The sequence below is a fragment of the Mchenga conophoros genome, linkage group LG18 (assembly GCF_057382185.1).
Source record: "Mchenga conophoros isolate Kocher_MC1m ecotype Shallow Benthic linkage group LG18, M_conophoros_male_GT1.1, whole genome shotgun sequence".
Classification (NCBI taxonomy): domain Eukaryota; kingdom Metazoa; phylum Chordata; class Actinopteri; order Cichliformes; family Cichlidae; genus Mchenga; species Mchenga conophoros.
In genome coordinates this window covers 4582363-4601217 of record NC_140543.1, presented here as the reverse complement: position 1 = coordinate 4601217, position 18855 = coordinate 4582363, and the positions used below count along the sequence as shown (strand labels likewise).

Genomic DNA, 18855 nt, shown 5'->3' with positions numbered 1-18855 from the left:
AGAAGTTTCTCTGTGTGAATAATCAGCTGCAAAGTATATCATTATTTTACAGCACTGTACCTTTTAATGTGGGTTTGTAGGAATATTCATATTGTGAGACTGACCATTATCATTCAGCCCTCCTATGGGCTGTGTGTGTCTGTCCGTGTTTGTCTTTGTGTTTCTGTGTTGAGTCTGAGATTCAAACAATTGCTGCGTTTTAACACTTTTTCATCTCATGTTCTCACACTTTTCATTTGCATCGCTGCAGGTTGGGACAAGCACTCTTATGGTTACCATGGAGATGACGGCCACTCCTTCTGCTCGTCTGGCACCGGGCAACCTTATGGACCCACGTTTACAACAGGCGATGTGATTGGCTGCTGTGTTAACCTCATCAACAACACCTGCTTCTACACAAAGAATGGCCACAGCCTAGGTACAGAAAATAATACCCAATAATGCTGCCATGCAGTGGTCTGTGTATTAAGTTGCAGAAGGACTGCAGTGTTTCCAATATATTTTTTATCAATGTTTAAACAGAGATGGCATTTCTCTCAATAAGAGAGAGATGAGTAACAGTTTTGTTTTTTTAAATAAATAGTTGGCAATCGCGCTTGTCCACTATATTTTTCCCACTGCTTGCCCACTTGTGTTTTGAAAGTCCAAGTGCTGCTAACCAGTTAGCTCCAGCTCTTCCTGTCTTATCTTTCCCCTAATGGCTGGCTCACTGGCCAGGTTTTTGTTGGACTGTAATATTATTCCCCTCCTTCCCCAAAAGGATCTCAGCCTGCAGCACCTTGAACTGCAGCTTTTGAAAGTAGTCTTGCTTCTGTCCTGTCGCGCTACTGTAAGCTGGATGGTTACTCTGACCAGAAGCTGCGGTAGATGGAGGATTGGCTCACTTATGTCCCTTTTATACCCCGCTCACCAAAGCTTTGTAGTTGGAGACTTCCAAAGGAACTTTGATTACATTTGTGTAGTTATTTATTTCTCACAAAGGGATTGGAAAATTTAATATTTTCTGAGGAGAAACTTTGCCATGATGTAAGCTCATTTTACAAACACGGCTGTAATAGTTTCACAGAAGTTGTTACTGAGCCAAACACAAAACAAGAGGCCACTGCAGCAAGTCCAGCTTGTGATATATTGCTTTTTTTTTTTTTTTTAAGTTTTGCATGTTTCTATGAATTGTCTTGTTGTTGTTGTTGTTGTTTTAAATAATCATTCTTTGTTAATTAAATGTCTCTGATGTTTTTTGCTCTTTTTTTGTTTTAAATTATTTTTTCCACTTTACTGCACAGCAAAGAAATGTTACAAAGCTCGATAGTAAAAGCAATGTAAACATATATTTATATGTATGTATGTTCTTCATAATATAAGCATCCAGCAAATCTGTCAAAAAGCTTTTAATGTGAAGGCTTTGCAATACTTTGTATAATTTAAAAATTACATCAAATTTGTATTTTTTAGATAATGCTTTAGTGATAATTTCCTTCATGATTAGAAGACCGGGTTCACAGTTAAATCTGTTGGGGAGACGGTCTTTCTCGCTTATGTGACATTTATGAACTGCAGCAAGATGACCGTAACCAGATTACCTCAGCACATGTAAACACACGAACTGTGGCCTCACGCTGTGTGCAGAAATGGAAAGTACTCTTGTTCTTCATGCTGACTGTTTCTCTCTTCCTCTGCAGGTATTGCCTTCACAGACCTACCAGTAAGTACTGAGATTTTCTTCACTCTTTGTTGTAAAGTAATCTTTTCCATAATTAGCACAGCTGTAGGAGATGATGCTATTTATGGAAATTAAATGTGTCATTTCCTGCAGAATGTCCACTGCAGTCAAAATGTTTAATCATGCAAAATGGATTAGAGGCTGGAAAACTCGGGAGCTCCGAACACACCGTCAGCTTTTCTCAAACACTGTCAAACTGGAAGGCCTTTCTTCTTCTGTCACATCTGTAGTGATTGTGGTGTCTGTGTAACCTTTGGCTAAAGTTTCTTTGGCTTTATCCAACCATAAACAGACACTTGAGTGTTCTCTATTAAGAATTTATTATGTGTTTAAAGCAAATGAAGTGTACTTTCTGTATTTACGTTATGAAGTTCAGAGGTTCACATTTATTAGGAGGCTTTAACTCAAAGTTGTCAGGTGTTTGACACAGTAAACTGCTTTATATAACACTTTTTGTACTATGGTTTCATTTTTTTTTTCCACAAATGGATGAACAGAGTTACATTAGTAAAGCATCTAGTGCAGGTTGTAGGCCTTGAAATGTGGGGGAGAAAAGTAGAACGTAGAAAAATTGAAAAACGGCAAAACAAAGCACAGTTTTAAAAAAATTATATAAATTGATATTAGCAGGAATATCTTTACTGTGTATAAAATGCTTCTTATGTGGCACTGATTTCATTATCTAATTATTTTATTGGTTGGACCAATAAAATTAAATGGAAGACTCCTAAATTTAAATCTCAGGGACGTCTCTCAAAGTAGAAAGAAGCTTTTTAAAACAAAGTCAGCAAACTTTATAAGCTGTGTTTTTTGTTTGTTTGTTTTTGTTTTTTTTTCCCTCACAGAGTTCACTCCTGGTGACAGTTAATTTGATAATGCTTCAAAGTAGCTGCTTAATAAATGTCTGAAGAAAGTATTTATAAAAATAAAAAAATGTTTCTTTTAAGCTGCTGTAAACTTGCTGTTTGATCCAGATCTTCCATCAGAGTCATGTTGACACATTTTCCACTTTCATTTAGTGGGGAAAACAGCTTGAAAGTTTAAAAACTATTTACAGTGTATGAGCCAAATGCTTATGCTTCTTTTTTGTTTTAAAGGGGGTTTGTTTTTGTTTTTTTTCTACTATTTGCTGTGTATTGTGTCAGACAGAGGAGATAACTGTAATATTGCTATCTCAGGCACACAGCTGTGAGCACAGAAGCCCCAACCTCCTGCTGTTTAAAACTTCCGTTTGTAAGCAGCAGCGAACCACAAATGGTTTGCCCCAAAGGGGGAGGAGCTAAAATGTTTTGTTGCTTTTGTTTTGTTTGTTTTGCCTAAGGAGCTGCACCAAGAACGTCCAACAGTATGGAGCTAGACTTGAGAATAATGGCCTACTTTTTCAAATGGAACCAGAGTTTTGAGTACTCCTTTGTTTCTTAACAAGGCGACACGGTCAGCTCCTATTCTTCGTTATGTGAACGACTCCCACACCCACTGGGTCTTGATTCCAGTGGGATTCATGCATACGTTACCAAAGTTGGGATGTTTAGGGAGACACTTGTTGCTTGGTTGGTAGCAAATGAAAACGGGTGCCGGCTGTTATTGAAGAAGAAAAATAAGAGTCTTAGCTAAAACAATAATCCATTGAGCAGCCAAACAGACTTGGATGTGAGCCAGACATTCATGTTCCTCCAGAGCTGTGCAGTGAAGTGCGTCACCTCGACGCAGCTGACCTTTCTGGTTATTGAACCATGACAAAGACAACTGTGAGAGACACACACAGCTTTGTACTGCTGTTCTTATGTGGGCTGTTATCAGCGGTGTTATTCCCAACTCCTAGCCTAAATCTAACTCTAAAAAAGTTTAGTGTTTTGTAAAGTTTTTGTTGTTTGTCTTTCTTTTTTTTTTACATTTTGGTATTTCGGTATTAATTTATTTTAAGGACACTTGCAGCCATCCAAACACAACACGGTGAATGTGCCTTTCCACCAGTCACCACTGCCTCTGATTAAACCAGAGCTCTGGTGATTGGTAGAATAGTAGAACAATACATCCAGATATGCAAATCTTAAGTGTTTTTCATTTAGCTCTGTCTGATTACTGTCTGTCAAATCAGGGATTTATATTAAAAAAAAAACAAAAACAAAAAAAAAACTTTTTAAAACGGTCTTTGTTGCAAAGTCAGCAAACCTTTCAGTGGCTTTTTATCACAGATTCTGTACTTGCAGTTTTTATGGCTGTGTGATAAGTGAAATTTAACTCTGGTGCTGCTTCAAAATAAGTGCCCAGAGACATTTTAAAATGCCAGCTGAGTGAGACTTGTTTCTGGAAAGGCTTTGGCTGTAGTAATTGAGCTTCATTGCTTTCAGTGCTCCCGTACTTTCTACTTTTTATTCACCAGTACTCATGTATAGTGCTGTTGCTCATTAAATCATAATCAGAAATCATACAACAATTTGGATTATGTCGTGTTGGAGTGTAGAGTCCTCCTTGTTTAACATCAGTAGTTTTCCAAAACTGTGTATTAGGGAGCTGCACTGTTAGCACATGGGATTGCTGTTTCCTTGGTCTGAAAAACAAATGAGGTTTTTAATGAAGTTACAGGTAACAACAGGAATAAGCTGAAAAATAAAATGAGAACTGCTGTTTAGTTTGGGTAGTATATTGGTAGATGTTGCCATAAGATATGCTCCATAGCATCAAATGAGTATTGAACAGCAGTCAAAGATGATCGGCAGAAAATAAACACAGCAACCTTTCAATGACCGAACCCAGTTATATTATAATTAAATCATATTAATTGTTCCCCTTCACAGTTCAATATGCTTCAAATTGTAAGACAAAGAGTACCCACCAGTATTCCTTTATTATTTATGTCTTCAGTTGAAATTAATTTGCTCTAGGCTGAGTGCAGTACGTGGGACAGAGTCGATAAACAGGACTATGAAGTACTAGTAATGTATTGGAGGACAAACTAAAATTAAAAAAAAAAAATCATAAAATGAAGTGAAATGCACAATAATCAAAAAGACCTTTGCTGGGTTGTTGACTGACAGAACATTTTTTTAGTTCTGTCTATAAAGCAAAATTAATCAAAAGTCAAGTATTTGGAAGTGTCATCAATTCTGATGAAGTCAGTTCAGCAATCAGCTGATAGTCATATTATGGTCAGTGAGTGCGATAAGGCCCCCCCCCCCCCCCTTTTTTTTTTTAAACGACGCTGTGAAAACAGGCTGAGCTCTCTGTTCAGAAGATGCACTGTCAGCATCCTACCACGTATGAGCTTTGTCAGCTACTAAAATCACATTTTAAGGCGTAATTGCAGACAAAAGCTTATTTCCTGAGATTTTCCGTTTTCCTGTTTTTACCCTTCATTGTTTCTTCCTGTTTTGATTAATTGTCCAGATTGCATTCCAGACTCCGTTTCCTCTATCACTCTTACCTCTCTTTATCGCTCCCTGCTGCAGCCTAACTTGTACCCGACCGTGGGCCTTCAGACTCCAGGGGAGGTGGTGGATGCAAACTTCGGGCAGCACCCATTCGTGTTTGACATTGAAGACTACATGAGAGAATGGAGGACAAAAATTCAGGCCCAGATTGACCGCTTCCCCATCGGAGAGCGCGAGGGCGAGTGGCAGTCCATGATCCAGAAGTAAGAGAGTTAGAAGGCTCAAATTATTTGCATGTAGTTTAAGCTAAGTACATTTATTTTATTTTTTTTTTAACTGTGGAATATTAGACTTGCCATGCTTTGTTCACTTATGATGTCTGCCCAGTGATAAGGTGCCACGAGGATGACTTCTTAGGTTAAGAATAACCTAGAAATTGACTTCAGTCTGCTTCCCTCAGGAAAAAAAAAATAGCTGCGAAAATTGTGGAAAACGAACTTTGCAGGAAATGAAAGATTTTGATATGTCCATTTTTAAAAAGCTGTTTTTTATTTTATTTTTTTATTTTGTATTTTGTATTTTTTCAGCCAGATGGTCTCCAAATAGATGTCCCTATTATGATTTCAGAAGTTTAAGTACAAGTAGGAGAAGTGAAAAGTTAATCTGTGGATATGTTTCCTATACCAAAGCTTTATCCATGTGATGTTACCACCACGTGGCTCCTAACGTGTGAGTGAGCCATGTTGAATGTTCCTGACATCTTCCACACATGAGAGCAAAAGGGGACTAACCTGACCTATTTAAGGCTCATGAGGAACAGTGTTATAATGTTCAGTTTCTTTGTTGTACACGATTGTCAAATCTCAAATTTTATCTGCAAATTTAACAATTTTATCAGGATACAGAATAGCAAGTCTTAATCAACAAATTTAATATCTGATACAAGTGATGATTTTATAGCCCACTGAAATAAAGACCATTTTGTTTAGCACAATCTTACTGGTTTGCTTATTAAAATCCATACATGCTTATGAATGTGTGGATTAAAGGACTTTCATGGTTAAGTACATTTATGTACAGATTTGACATCATATTTGGCACTTTAACTCTCACTTCTGCTTAACTGCTTGATGTAATGTGGCAGAGCTAGTTGTAGCAGACATGGAAAACCACACGGAGAGTTATTACCATCATTACTCCACATTTCACAGCTGATTGGATTTTAACTAGACCATAAATGGTTGAAAGTGCTGGTTGTTTCAGTAGTACCAGCGGCATATTGACCAGATGGAGGAAAAGGGAGTACTTGACTTTGTGACCTCAAGGTATTCTTCTGCATAAAACCAGCTGCCTGCTTCTCCTAAGTTAACGCCTTTGCAGGGTCTAAGTACTGGCTATTTTTATGCACTTAAACACACACTGTTACACACTGTTGTTTCACAGATAAAGTTAATAAATAAATAAATGTTGTAACATAAAACAACTCTTACTTCTGTTTTCCTGTTCAGCTAGCGATGTTGGTGTGGGTGCATGAATTACTTGTTCTAAGTATAAAGTTCCTCTTGGTTCAAATGGGTGTGAAAGTGTGTGTTTTACAAGTTGTATAGTCGCAGTTAACTGCTTATCTACTGACAGAGTTATGGTGACTGCAGTAGGTCTCACACGGTGTTCATGTCACACAGACACACACTCAGGCTTGTTATCTGACTGTTTTAGCAGTACAATCATTTACTAATTCATGCTTACATGAACAGGAGACAGCTGACCAGAAATTTACATTCATGTTGGATCCAGAGCTTTTGATCAGTTATTGTAGACTGAACAGTGTTCATCTTGTATTGGCTAAATGAAAAAGTCTTAGAAGGATGCTGTAGGTGACAGGACTACTACTAACATGAAGAGCATCAAGGCCCAGATGGATTGTTCCTCATCGAAGAGCTGGAGCTGTGATTCAGAAGGGAAAGATGCAGGGCTTGGTTTCCCTTCAAGCTGTGGCCTGGCAGGATTAGCTCTCTGTTGCTATGATTACTTGTCCTGAATGGATTTAAACTCCATTTGATGGGGATTGGAGTTGGGGGTGGGAGTGAATAAAGGGACTTATTGCCTTTATCCAGATGTCACCTCACAGGCAGGAATAGAACCAAGAAGTTTCTGATCTTACACCAGTGCAGTGTATTGTCTCTGTGGAACAATGGTAGCATGATGATCAGCCGGTGAGAGTGGCATTATCTCGTCATATAACAGCCTGAAGCATGAAGTTTGGTTTAGCTCTGCTGCACTGAGGGAACTCGTCATCGACATAGTAATGGGGTGTTTGGGTTTAGCCGTGCCTCTAATTTGATTAATGAAAAGTCAGACACACTCAAAAAACATACCATGCTCATATTCATCTGCATATTTTTATTCTTGAACTCTGCCAGAGTAGCTTTGCATTATTCACATTTCAAAATAATCCTTATGTATATTATCCTGGTCCTTGCGGTAGCACCTGGAAACTTTCTATTGTCTGCCCTGGATAAACAGAATTTGAGCAGTAGCTGAGCGTGGCTTCTGTGCCTCAGATGAGCACATAAGGATGTCCCCCGCGGGTTACCTTTAAAGGGTCATTCTGGCTAATAAGACTTAAGTGTTTGTAATTTCAAGTTAGTCTTTCAGGTTTGTGGACATTAGAGAAGTAAAGAGTGATCAGATGAAGAAAGCGGAAAGGCCAACAGCTGAACACACTCGGAAGTGAAAAGAAAAGAAATATGAACTGACTTTCATTTGCGAGGCACGGTGTACAGACAGACTTCCTGTTTTAACTTGACACCCTCCCCTCACCCTTACCACAATGGTGTGCCCACAGCCCACAGTTTTCCTGCGCAGTGAGGGATTGTGACTGATTGTGACTATACCACAAAAGGATCATTTTATTTCCTAGGCTGAGTTATTAACTTGGTGAGCAAAATTGTGACATAATAGAAAGAACGGATCAGAGAAAGCTACACAAATGAGACCAGCGTAGAGTTGAAGTTGTGTCTTGACAGTGAAAACGACAAAACAAACTCAACTTTAGTTTTGTATATAGTAGCTGTTTCAGCTTGAGACTGTCAGCAGACTCTGTTATGCTATTGCTGTGGTCCAAGTTCTGAAATACAAGCAGTTCAAGAGAAATTTGTGTGTAGTGGTGCTGTAGAAATTTGGGTGTAATCAGGCCAAAAATAAAACCTGCTTTATCTCACTTGTTGTGGTACATCCCTGTTCAAAATCAACTCAGTCGAACCAGTTTTTTTTTTCTGTCCTGACAGAAAAGTTCAATTAATGTTACTTCTGCTGAGGCAACATTAACAAATAATGAAAGCAATAAAAACAATAAAAGCAGTGCTATTGTAGAAAATCTGCTTCTGCTTTGTCTGATCAGTGTATTTTGGTTTTTGTTGTCTCATCAGGATGGTGGCTTCTTACCTGGTGCACCACAGCTATTGCGCCACAGCTGAAGCCTTCGCCAAATCCACCGATCAGGCCGTGCATGAGGAGCTGGCCTCCATCAAAAACCGGCAGAGTGAGTGCTCCTATATTTCTATATCTATTTCTTACTCCCCATTTTTAAAGTTGACACTGTGCTGTTTTTGTAGATTTAAAAATCATAAAGGAAACAAAGTGGTTGGTATGGTTTCTCTCTGCGAGACGCAGTCAGCCAGCATATGTTGATTTCTAATACTCTACAGTATACAGTTCTTGAATTTAAACATCAGTGTATATGATATATACATTTTCCCCATACAAACTGTACTTGAACAGGAGCCTGATCATCAGAAACCATAAGGGAGAAGTGACACAGTAACATTGGGTCGTTATAGGGCTTTTCTTTTTTGTTTTGTTTTTTTCAAAGATGCAACAATGTATCTGAGTGCAACTACAGGCAGAGTAAAGCTAATGGAGCCCATCATAAAAAAGATGTTGGGATGACCCTCCCTTCTTACTGGAGGTGGAGGTTGTTAACGGTAGCATTCAAAACCTTCATGTGTGATTTCACTGTTGGTTTGTAGAGATCCAGAAGCTGGTGTTGTCGGGTAGAATGGGTGAAGCCATTGAGACCACCCAGCAGCTGTACCCCAACCTCTTGGAGAGGAACCCAGACCTTCTCTTCATGCTCAAGTAAGAACATGGTTGTATATAAAATGTATGTTTTACATGTTACACTTGTTTTATTTGTTTTATTTAGATGGATAACATTATTGGAAAAGTTAACAAAGCCATAATCTAAACCCTTTTATCTGTCACGCACCCTCACACAGCCTCACTATAGACAGTGAGTTATTCAATAATTATATTTAAAGGAAAGGGGATAAGATATCCCTTAAGATACGATAAGATTTCCTGCATTGCTTTGAAAATGGCTTCGCTCACTGCCCAACTTGGATGGAATCAAACATTCTGCCCTTTTTTTAATTCTCTAAGCTGAACGACTACTCTCTTTCACATATGTAGCTCTATACTTAAATACCAAGTTAAGTACTTTTTTAAAATTTGTCCTCCTGTCTTTACATCCCTTTCTTTATTTCCTCTATTTCCATCTGTTGTTGCTCTGTGTGCTTTTTCACCTTATTCCACCTCTTTATTTTCATACCATCCTTCCTAACCCTTCTGTTTTCCCCCCTTTTAATCTTTCCTCACCTCTTTCCATCTTTCCCCAGGGTGAGACAGTTCATAGAGATGGTGAACGGGACAGACAGCGAGGTGAGATGTCTGGGAGGTCGCAGCCCAAAGTCTCAGGACAGTTACCCCGGGTCACCCCGGCCCTTCAGCAGCCCCAGCCACAAAGCCAGCAGCTCCCAGCCCTACCTCACAGGTACAGTCCAACATTATTCACATCATCCACAGTGTGAAAACTTCACTTATCTTTGGGGGGAAAAGAGGCCAGAGGCAAATAAAAGGGGAAAAAAATATTTCTTTCTTTCCCTGACCTGAGCACAAATATACATCAGCTTACAGACACCATCTCTACACCCATGTTTGAATCTGTGTCTGCAGCACAAACTAAAGCCCACCACATTTTTTTCATCTTGAATGACACAGATGTTCCTCTAAAAGCAAGGTGCAACAAAAATACAAAACAGTGTTTATATTACTATTTAATAGAAAAGAGTGGATCTCCTGAACCAGTTGTGAGTTGCTCTGCCGTACCTGGAGACCAGCTGATCACTTTCAGCTGTATCTCATTAGCATGTGTGGCAACTGACTTGTCTCTTCAGGAGCGTTAACTACACATTGCCGTGGTGTGATTGTTTCTTATGCCCTTTAAGCATCTGAAGCAGCATAAATACCTCATTGATTTTTCAATGAAATAAAATGGGATGGGTAACAGGCTGTGAATGCATTTCTCTTCTTTGTAATGGTGAAGCCAATAAACTGCCAGTGAAGCCTTTTTCTCCCTCTCTCCCTTTTTCTTCTTTTTTTAGTTGCAGTAATAAATGTTAAATATTTATAATTTATTGACTCCAACTCAACACATTCTGCTCACATTTGCCGGCAGCATTTGTGCAAAGCACACAATAAAAAACTGAACAAATGACTATTAAGTTAGTTAGTGCTGTGGAGCTCTTTAATGACAAGATAAGGGGGGAAATACTATATAAAATTAGACTATTGGCTTTCTGTTTTTGTTTTTTACAGCTTTGTCCTGTCACTTTATATTGTGACTTGTTAGAGAGAGTGATACAAGATCATGTAAACTTTTGCTATTGTGGAGAAGATGTTTCACAATTAAAAAAAACTGTAGTTTAATGTGAGTGTCAATTCTATAAATGCTATAAACAGTTTAGCGCAACTTATCCATAGATAAGGAAGGAGTGATGAATGAATTAAATGTATGCACACACACACACACACACACACACAGAGTAGATCTAAATTTTCAGATCAGAGCATTAGGATTTTTCAGTCATTGTTTGTTTCGTTATTATTCAACAAAACATCTTATTTGTTGCTTTGTTTTGTCATTCTTCTGTATGTTTTAAATACAGTTATTGTAGTTTTGTATATGTAATGTATTTTCATAAAAGTGAATTACTGTCATTTGTTATGCATGTAAAAACCAAACTATGGGTAGTGGTTGGAAATCAGCTGCGAGCGAGCACATCAGAATGGATGCGTTACTTCTATTGTGTTTAGTAATTGGAGTTTTGTCTGTCACTTTAAGAACATTTGAAATCATTTCAAATATGTCAAACTTATTTGCAGGGTTTGACAGCAACTGCTGTAATGGTGTGACGTCTAATAAGAGCCACAGCTCCTCCCCTCACAGTCATAAGCCCTGCCCCCCGGGCTCTGGCTCCACTCTCCCAGCATCCGACATCAGCCTCAATGGGAGTCGCAGCCAACAGCCGATAACCAGGTATGGAAACAAAGCACTCACACAGCAGTAAAAGCTGGAGGCGTTTATTTGGTTTTGAGTTTTTTTAACTAGCATATCTTTACAATTTGACTTTAAAAGATGTAAATTTCATCATGTGACCTTAACTTTTCCTCCATCCCCCCCAAATTATTTTCATCTAAACTAGTTAACAGTAAATTTAGACTTTTAATCAAAATAAGCCAGCATCACTTTATAACAATCATTTATCCATTTTCTTATTCACAGTTGAACAATTATGAATTCATTATTAAACCATGTAGTGGGACACATTACATCAGTATGCAATATAATTATGTATTTGTTAATTTCCAAATGTTATTGTCATTAGTGAGTCTGTCCTCGTTCTCAGGGGTTCAAGTACTGCTGTTAGGTCAAAGCTGCCGGCGTCTCAGAGGTATACGTAAAGCGTCTGTTGGTCCTGTGAGCCACGTGTCATGGCATCCAAACCACAACCTTTTACTAAGGCTAGCCTGACGCCTAGTAATATGAAACTAAACTGCATGTGAAACTAAACAAACTACAGTTTTCACATTCACTCCTCCGCCTGCTTGCTCACAAAATCTTTAAGACAAGAACTATAAAAATCAAATTTTACAAGGGCTTCAAAATATTTAGATGTACTAAAATATTTATTCAGCATTTATTTAACCATTGTTGTTAAACATTATCTGCCCACATAATGTTCATAGATGGTTCAAACTAGACATTAAAATGAATATAATGAATAAGTAATTTGGTAAGTAATTGTCTTAGTAATTTGGTTTCCAGCTTTCATTGAGGAGAAATTTCTTCCCTTGAACTTTCTGTGATGTGATTGGATAATTTACCAGATTCAACAATCTATCAGAAACATGTGCCTTTACACTTCAGACAGTTATTTTTATTGATGCTGGTTACTATTTGTCATTTTTGGTTATGGTTATTGGTTATTTTTAATATTCTACGCTCCACTCAACAGACAGGAGTTGTTTGTTACCTCCTTGTCGAACTAATCTAATGCAGAGGACAGGGCAGTGTAGACTAATGGCGGCACGAAATTCACTTCCACAGTTTTTGAACTTGGGAATAAACCCAACAACTTAGATAGGTCTAGGTCTGAGACGTTTTATGTGATGAGGATGTTGGTCCCTAGGGATAGGAGTTACTTTAAAAAAGTAAAAATGAGCTATGGTGAATCCTATAGATGTTTAATGTAGAGCTGTTAGTATTAATTGTGTTGTTCTGATGTTTATGAGCCTTGTTAGAACTAAAGATGGAAATCGTGTCCGTCCTGTAATGGTTGCATTAATGCTGAAAACTTGCGTAGACAGAAATCACTCAGGAAGCCATAAAAATATCGATAAATAATCAATTTTAAATAGAAGCTGTGCTGGCAGTGATTTTAAATCAGAGCAGTATAATATTAGTGCCTCCAGTGGTGTGTTAATGCATTCACTTGGCAAGCAAAAGGTTGCTGGTTGGATTCCAGCCAAAAGTAGCTTCTACAAATCCAAACAGTATCCACCTGTAGAAGCTGCTGACAGTTTCTTGTGTCTTCTCTCAGTAACGATGTGGATATGGAGGTCGATCACTTCACCAACGGAGTGACAGAATCGTCTTCCAATGGTTTTCTCAACGGCACCTCCAAACACACCACGGAGCCTGACGACTGTGACGCAGACATGGGTGAGCAGAGCGTGTGGAGACATAAGAAACTTGATCTGAGACTTTGGATGTTGCGTTATCTAGCAGCTTCTTTCTAGCAGCCTTTTTCTTCTTCAAGATGTCATGCACACATTGTGCGTGTCACGCAGCCTTAAAAACACTTTTCTTTTCATTTTGAATTGACTCTACAGAGGTGGAGTCGGCACAGTCTAAGAGGCAGCTGTGCGGCGGAAGCCAGGCAGCCATCGAGAGAATGATCCATTTTGGCAGGGAGCTCCAGAGCATGAGTGAACACCTCCGCCGTGAGTGCGGCAAGAACTCTGCTAACAAAAAGATGCTCAAGGTAACACAGGAATCTCTGTTATTTACTTGGTTTATATTGTTTGTTTTTGTGGGGTCTGTTCACCTTTTGTGTTTGTATTTCAGGCATTTACAGTTGACTTCAATCATTTAAGCCATTTTCTTCACATAAAAATATGCCTGCCTTTGTACTGTATATTTATAAAAGCTTCAGATGTTATCTGTTTGTACTAGCTCCCAGTAAAATGCCAAAATGAGCCAGGTTCAAATCAAAGGCAGTGTAAAGGGGTGCTCATGTTCTAAAATTCTGGTCTCATTTAGAGCAAATTGATGGTGAAGGTGTTCGACTTTGGCAGGTACCTACATTGATGATCCTAGCATATGAGCATTCAGTCTGTTTTTCAGTGACATCTCGTTCCAGTTAAACAAATTGTGACAGCAACAATAGTTGCCAGAAAACTGCCTCAGTGGAAGGATTAAAAAGCAAATGTCATAGATGGGATTGAGGTTTTGTCATTTAAAATCCGAGATAACGGGGCTCATTTTCAATCTCTCCAAAAGGATGTCTATACTAATGACCTCAAATGTTCAGTATTAACATTATTTTATTTCATTTTTTTAAGGGAAGAAAGTATAGCTCAAAAACAGATTTTGTGACCTCTGCAGTCAGTCATGATGTAATATATTTGTTTTGAAATGTACAGTCAGTTCAGTTGTCTTAAAGGAACAGGTCAAACTGTGGGAAAATTCTGTTTGAGCTGAAATGCTAACACAAAGAATGTTCAGCTACAGCATGTTGTAACAAAGCAGGTGAAATGAAGTGATGGGCTGTGGTGTGATCACTTTCTGCTCTCCCGTCTTCTGCTGCAGGACGCATTCAGCCTGCTGGCCTACTCGGACCCGTGGAACAGCCCAGTCGGATACCAGCTGGACGCCATTCAGAGAGAGCCGGTCTGCTCCACTCTCAACAGTGCAATATTAGGTGGGTCAGCCATGAGCAGTGCATGATCCAGTCTACAGTTTTCAGTTAGCATTTTGGATGTAGGAGGATAAAAGAGATTGATGGGGACTGTGGGTAACCCAAATCTCAAAAAGAAGCAAAAAAACTCAGATTGTGATAAATGCTAAAAAACTTTTGCATGTGGTTTGCTGCAGAAATCTTAAGACAGACAGGCAGCATATCTTAGGGACTGCATATTACCAGGACATGTGTTTAAATCCAGGTGAACTAACCTTAAAGATAAAGGTGTCAGTGCACCTGCTATCCAGCCGAAGGCAGAACTGAGCAGGTATTCTCATTCTGAGTGAGCTGGAAAATGTGACTTGCTTCCAAAACACCAGTGATTTTTTTTTTTTTTAACCATATATCAAATTGTCCTTTGCATGTTGATATGTTGATTCTGATTATCATGTAATGTGATGTTTTTAAGCTCAGAAATTCTTTACAGACATTGTTAAACACAATTTTCCTGCAGATTCTGAAGTTTTTCAGTTCAATAATCTGAAAATAAAGCTGTTCAATTAAAATGACTTCCAGATGCTGTGTGACTGTCCAACAAGCACTGCACCTACCAATTCCTGATATTACCTGCAGTCACAATTTTCTTTTTTTCCTTTTTCTTTCCAGAGACTCACAACCTGCCCAAGCAGCCTCCCCTGGCCCAGGCCGTGGGTCAGGCCGCCCAATGCCTCGCCATGATGGCACGAACTGGCAGCGGCTCCTGCGCCTTCGCCTCTGTGGACGATTACCTACACTAGCCCCGTGCGCACGCAGACACACACACACACACACACACACACACACACACACACACACACACACACACACACTCTCCAAGGGCCTGTCCAGAAATCCTTCTTTCCAACTCCTCAGTCAGTGTAGTCCTATTAGCCGAGGAGGCATTCCTCTGCACGCCGTCATAGAACGTCAACCATCTCACTCGCTTCTGGTTCTGCTTTTGCTGAACGCCGCTGAGGGTCAGAAGACATTTCTGGGCAGATCCTTAGAGTGACACCACCTCCTTTTCCATCATAAATATGAAATTACACCTCCACCTTCGGTTGGCTCCCCATGCGTCTGCCTCCATCTAACTGACAGTAGCTGACTTTAAAAAATAATCGGGGGGGGGCTGAACTCATGTGGACGCGCCACAGTCCCCGCATTCCTGGGGGAGGAATCAAACCGGGGGTGGACAGACTGCTAAAAAATATCTCTGGTCAAACATAAATGGGGAGGGGAGGGGTGGCGGGGGGGCAACAATAAGAAAACAGACGAGTGGCCGCCATGGTTGACCCACCATTAACGTGGTCCCTGTAAACCTGGGGCTTACCAGGCAAACACACACAGAAAACACACACAAATAAACACGGAGGCAAGCTGATGCTGATGCTGGGATTGAAAAGTCCACCTCACCGAGGCTTGCTCAAACTCCGGCCAATGCGAACCTTATGGCCTACCCCCCCCTCCGTAAATCTTCACCCTCTCTGCACCGCCTCCCTCCTGCTACCTTCCACTGACTTCAGGACATCGGCGAAGATATGTGTGACGTACGTGGACTCGGGACTTCAGAGAAGCGAGAGAGAATCTACAGTCTCGACTCAGCGTTCCCTATTTTTAATCTTTTGTTTAGTTTTTGTTTTTCTTCGGCGAAGTGGGCAGACGTGGGGGGGGGGGGGGGGGGGTTACCTGGCTCTTGTTTTGTTTAGTTTTTCCAGGTTTACAAGGCATGGTGCAGATGACGATGATTATTCTTATTATTATTCTAATTATCAATATATTAATTATTGTTACTTGCATTCACAGTATATTTGTTGAGCGCCAGCGAGAGCAAGTTCCTCCAACTTATTATAATAAAGGTCCCGATTCTACCGATTACCAGTGACGAGCGTGTGTACATGTTAACGTTTAAATATGAATTTAACAAAATAAAATTATATCAATAGAGCGACATATTTAGTTATAGAAATCACAGAAAAAAACAAAACAGTCCTTTAATGCTTTGTACTGACACCAGTGACCCCTGAAGTGTTCTGGTTGTTCCCAGTTTGTAATATTTTCCTCTTTGGTTGAATCCAGGGTTCCTACACAGGTGAAAGTTGACACAAATTCCAGGCCTGGAAAATTCTGGAAAAAAACAGGTTTTTAGTTCTAAGAACTTGGCTGCAGATTTTACATGTTGTCCATGAAGTCACTACAGCCGAGCTGAGAGCGTCTTCAGACACTTCTGCTGGATTTTCTATGATGACTGCGCTGTGTAGGAGCCCTGCTTTGACCTCTGACTGCATTTTATCTGTTACCCTCCCTCCCTCCTTGGTAAACCCTCAGCCACACAAAAGATTTGTCCCAAACATTGTTAATATTTATTTTTGTATCTCTCTATGCTAATCTTTAACCCCCAACAAACTCAGGAGCCAAAATACCCTCTTGTTCATCATTCTTGGTTTAGAAGCAGCTGATTGGCCCCTGTGCCTCTATTGAATGCTGACTCGACTTTTGGTCATTTAAATCAGATGAGAAAAACTGAGCTGGTGTGAAATCGGCCTCTGAGGTAGCTCAGCCATTTAAGCCATTTAAAGTCAAACTTAAATTTCCTGTCTCCTAAAAGAACAAGACAAAAAAACAGAACAAAAACTGTGTTTTTGTTCTTTTTCCTTGAGTACGTCATAAAGTCAAGACCCCGCCCTTAAAAAAAAAAAAAAAAAAAAAAAAAAAGAAGAAGAAAATCCTTCGATTTAAATGTGGCTGACCTCTACTTCAGGGACTTCTTCCCGTGCACCTTTCGACTGCGTTCAGTGTTGCCGCTTCTGTTACATCACTCTGTTGTGCTCTGCATTGTTGATCCCAGATCCCAAACGTCCGGTTCCATCATTCTGACCCCACTTTTATGCTGAAGACCACTGATAATGAGAGCCAAGTCTCTCAGGTTACAGCTCGTGAGAACAAACGGCAGTTTTCAGTGCAGGAGTCCACAGGGTCCACGCACAAAGCCGTGCACGTCACCAGCGTGTTCGTGATCACACTGAATGGATGAACAATGTAAATTGATCCCTCGGAGTGAGACTGTAATGCCTGAGGCAGAACATTTGTATAATTGAAGTGAAATTGTGTGGCATGTGTGCCATCATTCAGCAGCTGGTCGTAGAGTAAATTAGTCAGATTTGATGCCCTGCAACTTCTTACATGTATCAGAAATGTCAGAACAGGACTTCCAACTGATCTGTGTTTCAGGTAACCCTGCAAATGATCCACAGGTGCACAACATAATGACCTTGGATCAGCTACATTTAAATCGGTGATGGTTTTTGTTTTCTATGGCAGAGCCTCAGAACTTATATATATTTATATATATGCATTAATCTGTATCTTTACCTGAAGATGACCTTATTCATGACCATCTCCAGTCCTCATCCTGTGTTAACTTGGCTCCAACTGTCTTTAATCAAACCAGTACCGTCATCAGTGGGTGCCAAAACCTCACCCCTCTCTTTGTATTAATGGAGAGGCTGTTAGTTCAGCTTAAACCATAGAAACAGTAAATACTTTTAACTTGGATAGCAGAAATCTAAATTCTTTTATTTTTCCTAATGATTACCACCAAATTGCCCCCAGAGCTTTTTTTTTTTTTGTACTCAGCAAAATGCTACCAGGGAGTAAATCTATCCAGTTTTTATTTCTGAACTTCCTGAAAATGCATACAGGTGTTCATTTTTACCCATCACCCCTCAGAGGAGAGCTTTCGTGACCTTGCGGGTTTGTTTTATTAACAGAATAGGGTTTTTTTGTTTGTTTGTTTTTGGCCTCTTAGTCTGTAAAGATGTAAAAAGAAAAAAGACTTTAAGAAGAAAAAAATCCAGAATTGTCACCTGCACTGTGGCTTCCACGTTAAACCAAAATGTATCGCAGCTGTGTTTTTTAGGCCTGTGTTCATGCTCGCCACTCGCAGAGAAACAGGAAGGCCGAGGCTTTCGCTTGACACAACATCCATCTTTTCCTCTAGCCCCTGGCCCTCACATCCACCCAGGAATCCAGAGTTGGTATTTTTCCTCACGGTGGAACCAAGCTTTCTGTACTTTGGTTTGTTTTTCTTTGTTTTCTTTTTTTTTTTTTTGTTTGTTTCTTTGGATCGCAAGCAGTCACGGCATCGTTTAGAAAACTTCTTAGACAAAGTGTCTGTTGTCTCTTTCTGAGTAAGGTCTGAAACCTATGCATGCCATAGTAAAGTGGTGGTAAGATCAAGTTAGATGTCTCTTATTTTATTCTTTTTGTTTCTCCTTCTTTTAGCCAGTTCACGGTGTATAAGGAAGATGTCAACCAGTAAGTTGTCCACTGCTGACTGTGTGTCCATTTGGAGAAAAAAAATGTGCAATTTGTGTGAGGGTGAAAAGATTTATATTAAAAATGACAAATGATGATAGCACGTGTG

The 18855-nt window shown here is 39.6% G+C and overlaps 1 protein-coding gene across 1 annotated transcript in view; it reads left to right on the top strand.

The window, feature by feature from the left end:
• The window catches only part of ranbp9 (RAN binding protein 9), a 32049-nt gene extending 13203 nt beyond the window's left edge, over positions 1–18846 (top strand). Inside the window, exons 4-14 of the mRNA XM_085255421.1 lie at positions 251–418; positions 1680–1702; positions 5170–5354; positions 8520–8632; positions 9120–9228; positions 9768–9922; positions 11314–11467; positions 13032–13153; positions 13324–13475; positions 14303–14414; positions 15060–18846. Of these exons, the coding sequence (XP_085111547.1) occupies positions 251–418; positions 1680–1702; positions 5170–5354; positions 8520–8632; positions 9120–9228; positions 9768–9922; positions 11314–11467; positions 13032–13153; positions 13324–13475; positions 14303–14414; positions 15060–15190 (1424 nt within the window). The 3' untranslated portion in view covers positions 15191–18846. The remainder of the gene's footprint in view (positions 1–250; positions 419–1679; positions 1703–5169; positions 5355–8519; positions 8633–9119; positions 9229–9767; positions 9923–11313; positions 11468–13031; positions 13154–13323; positions 13476–14302; positions 14415–15059) is intronic.
• Positions 18847–18855: the final 9 nt, after the last annotated feature.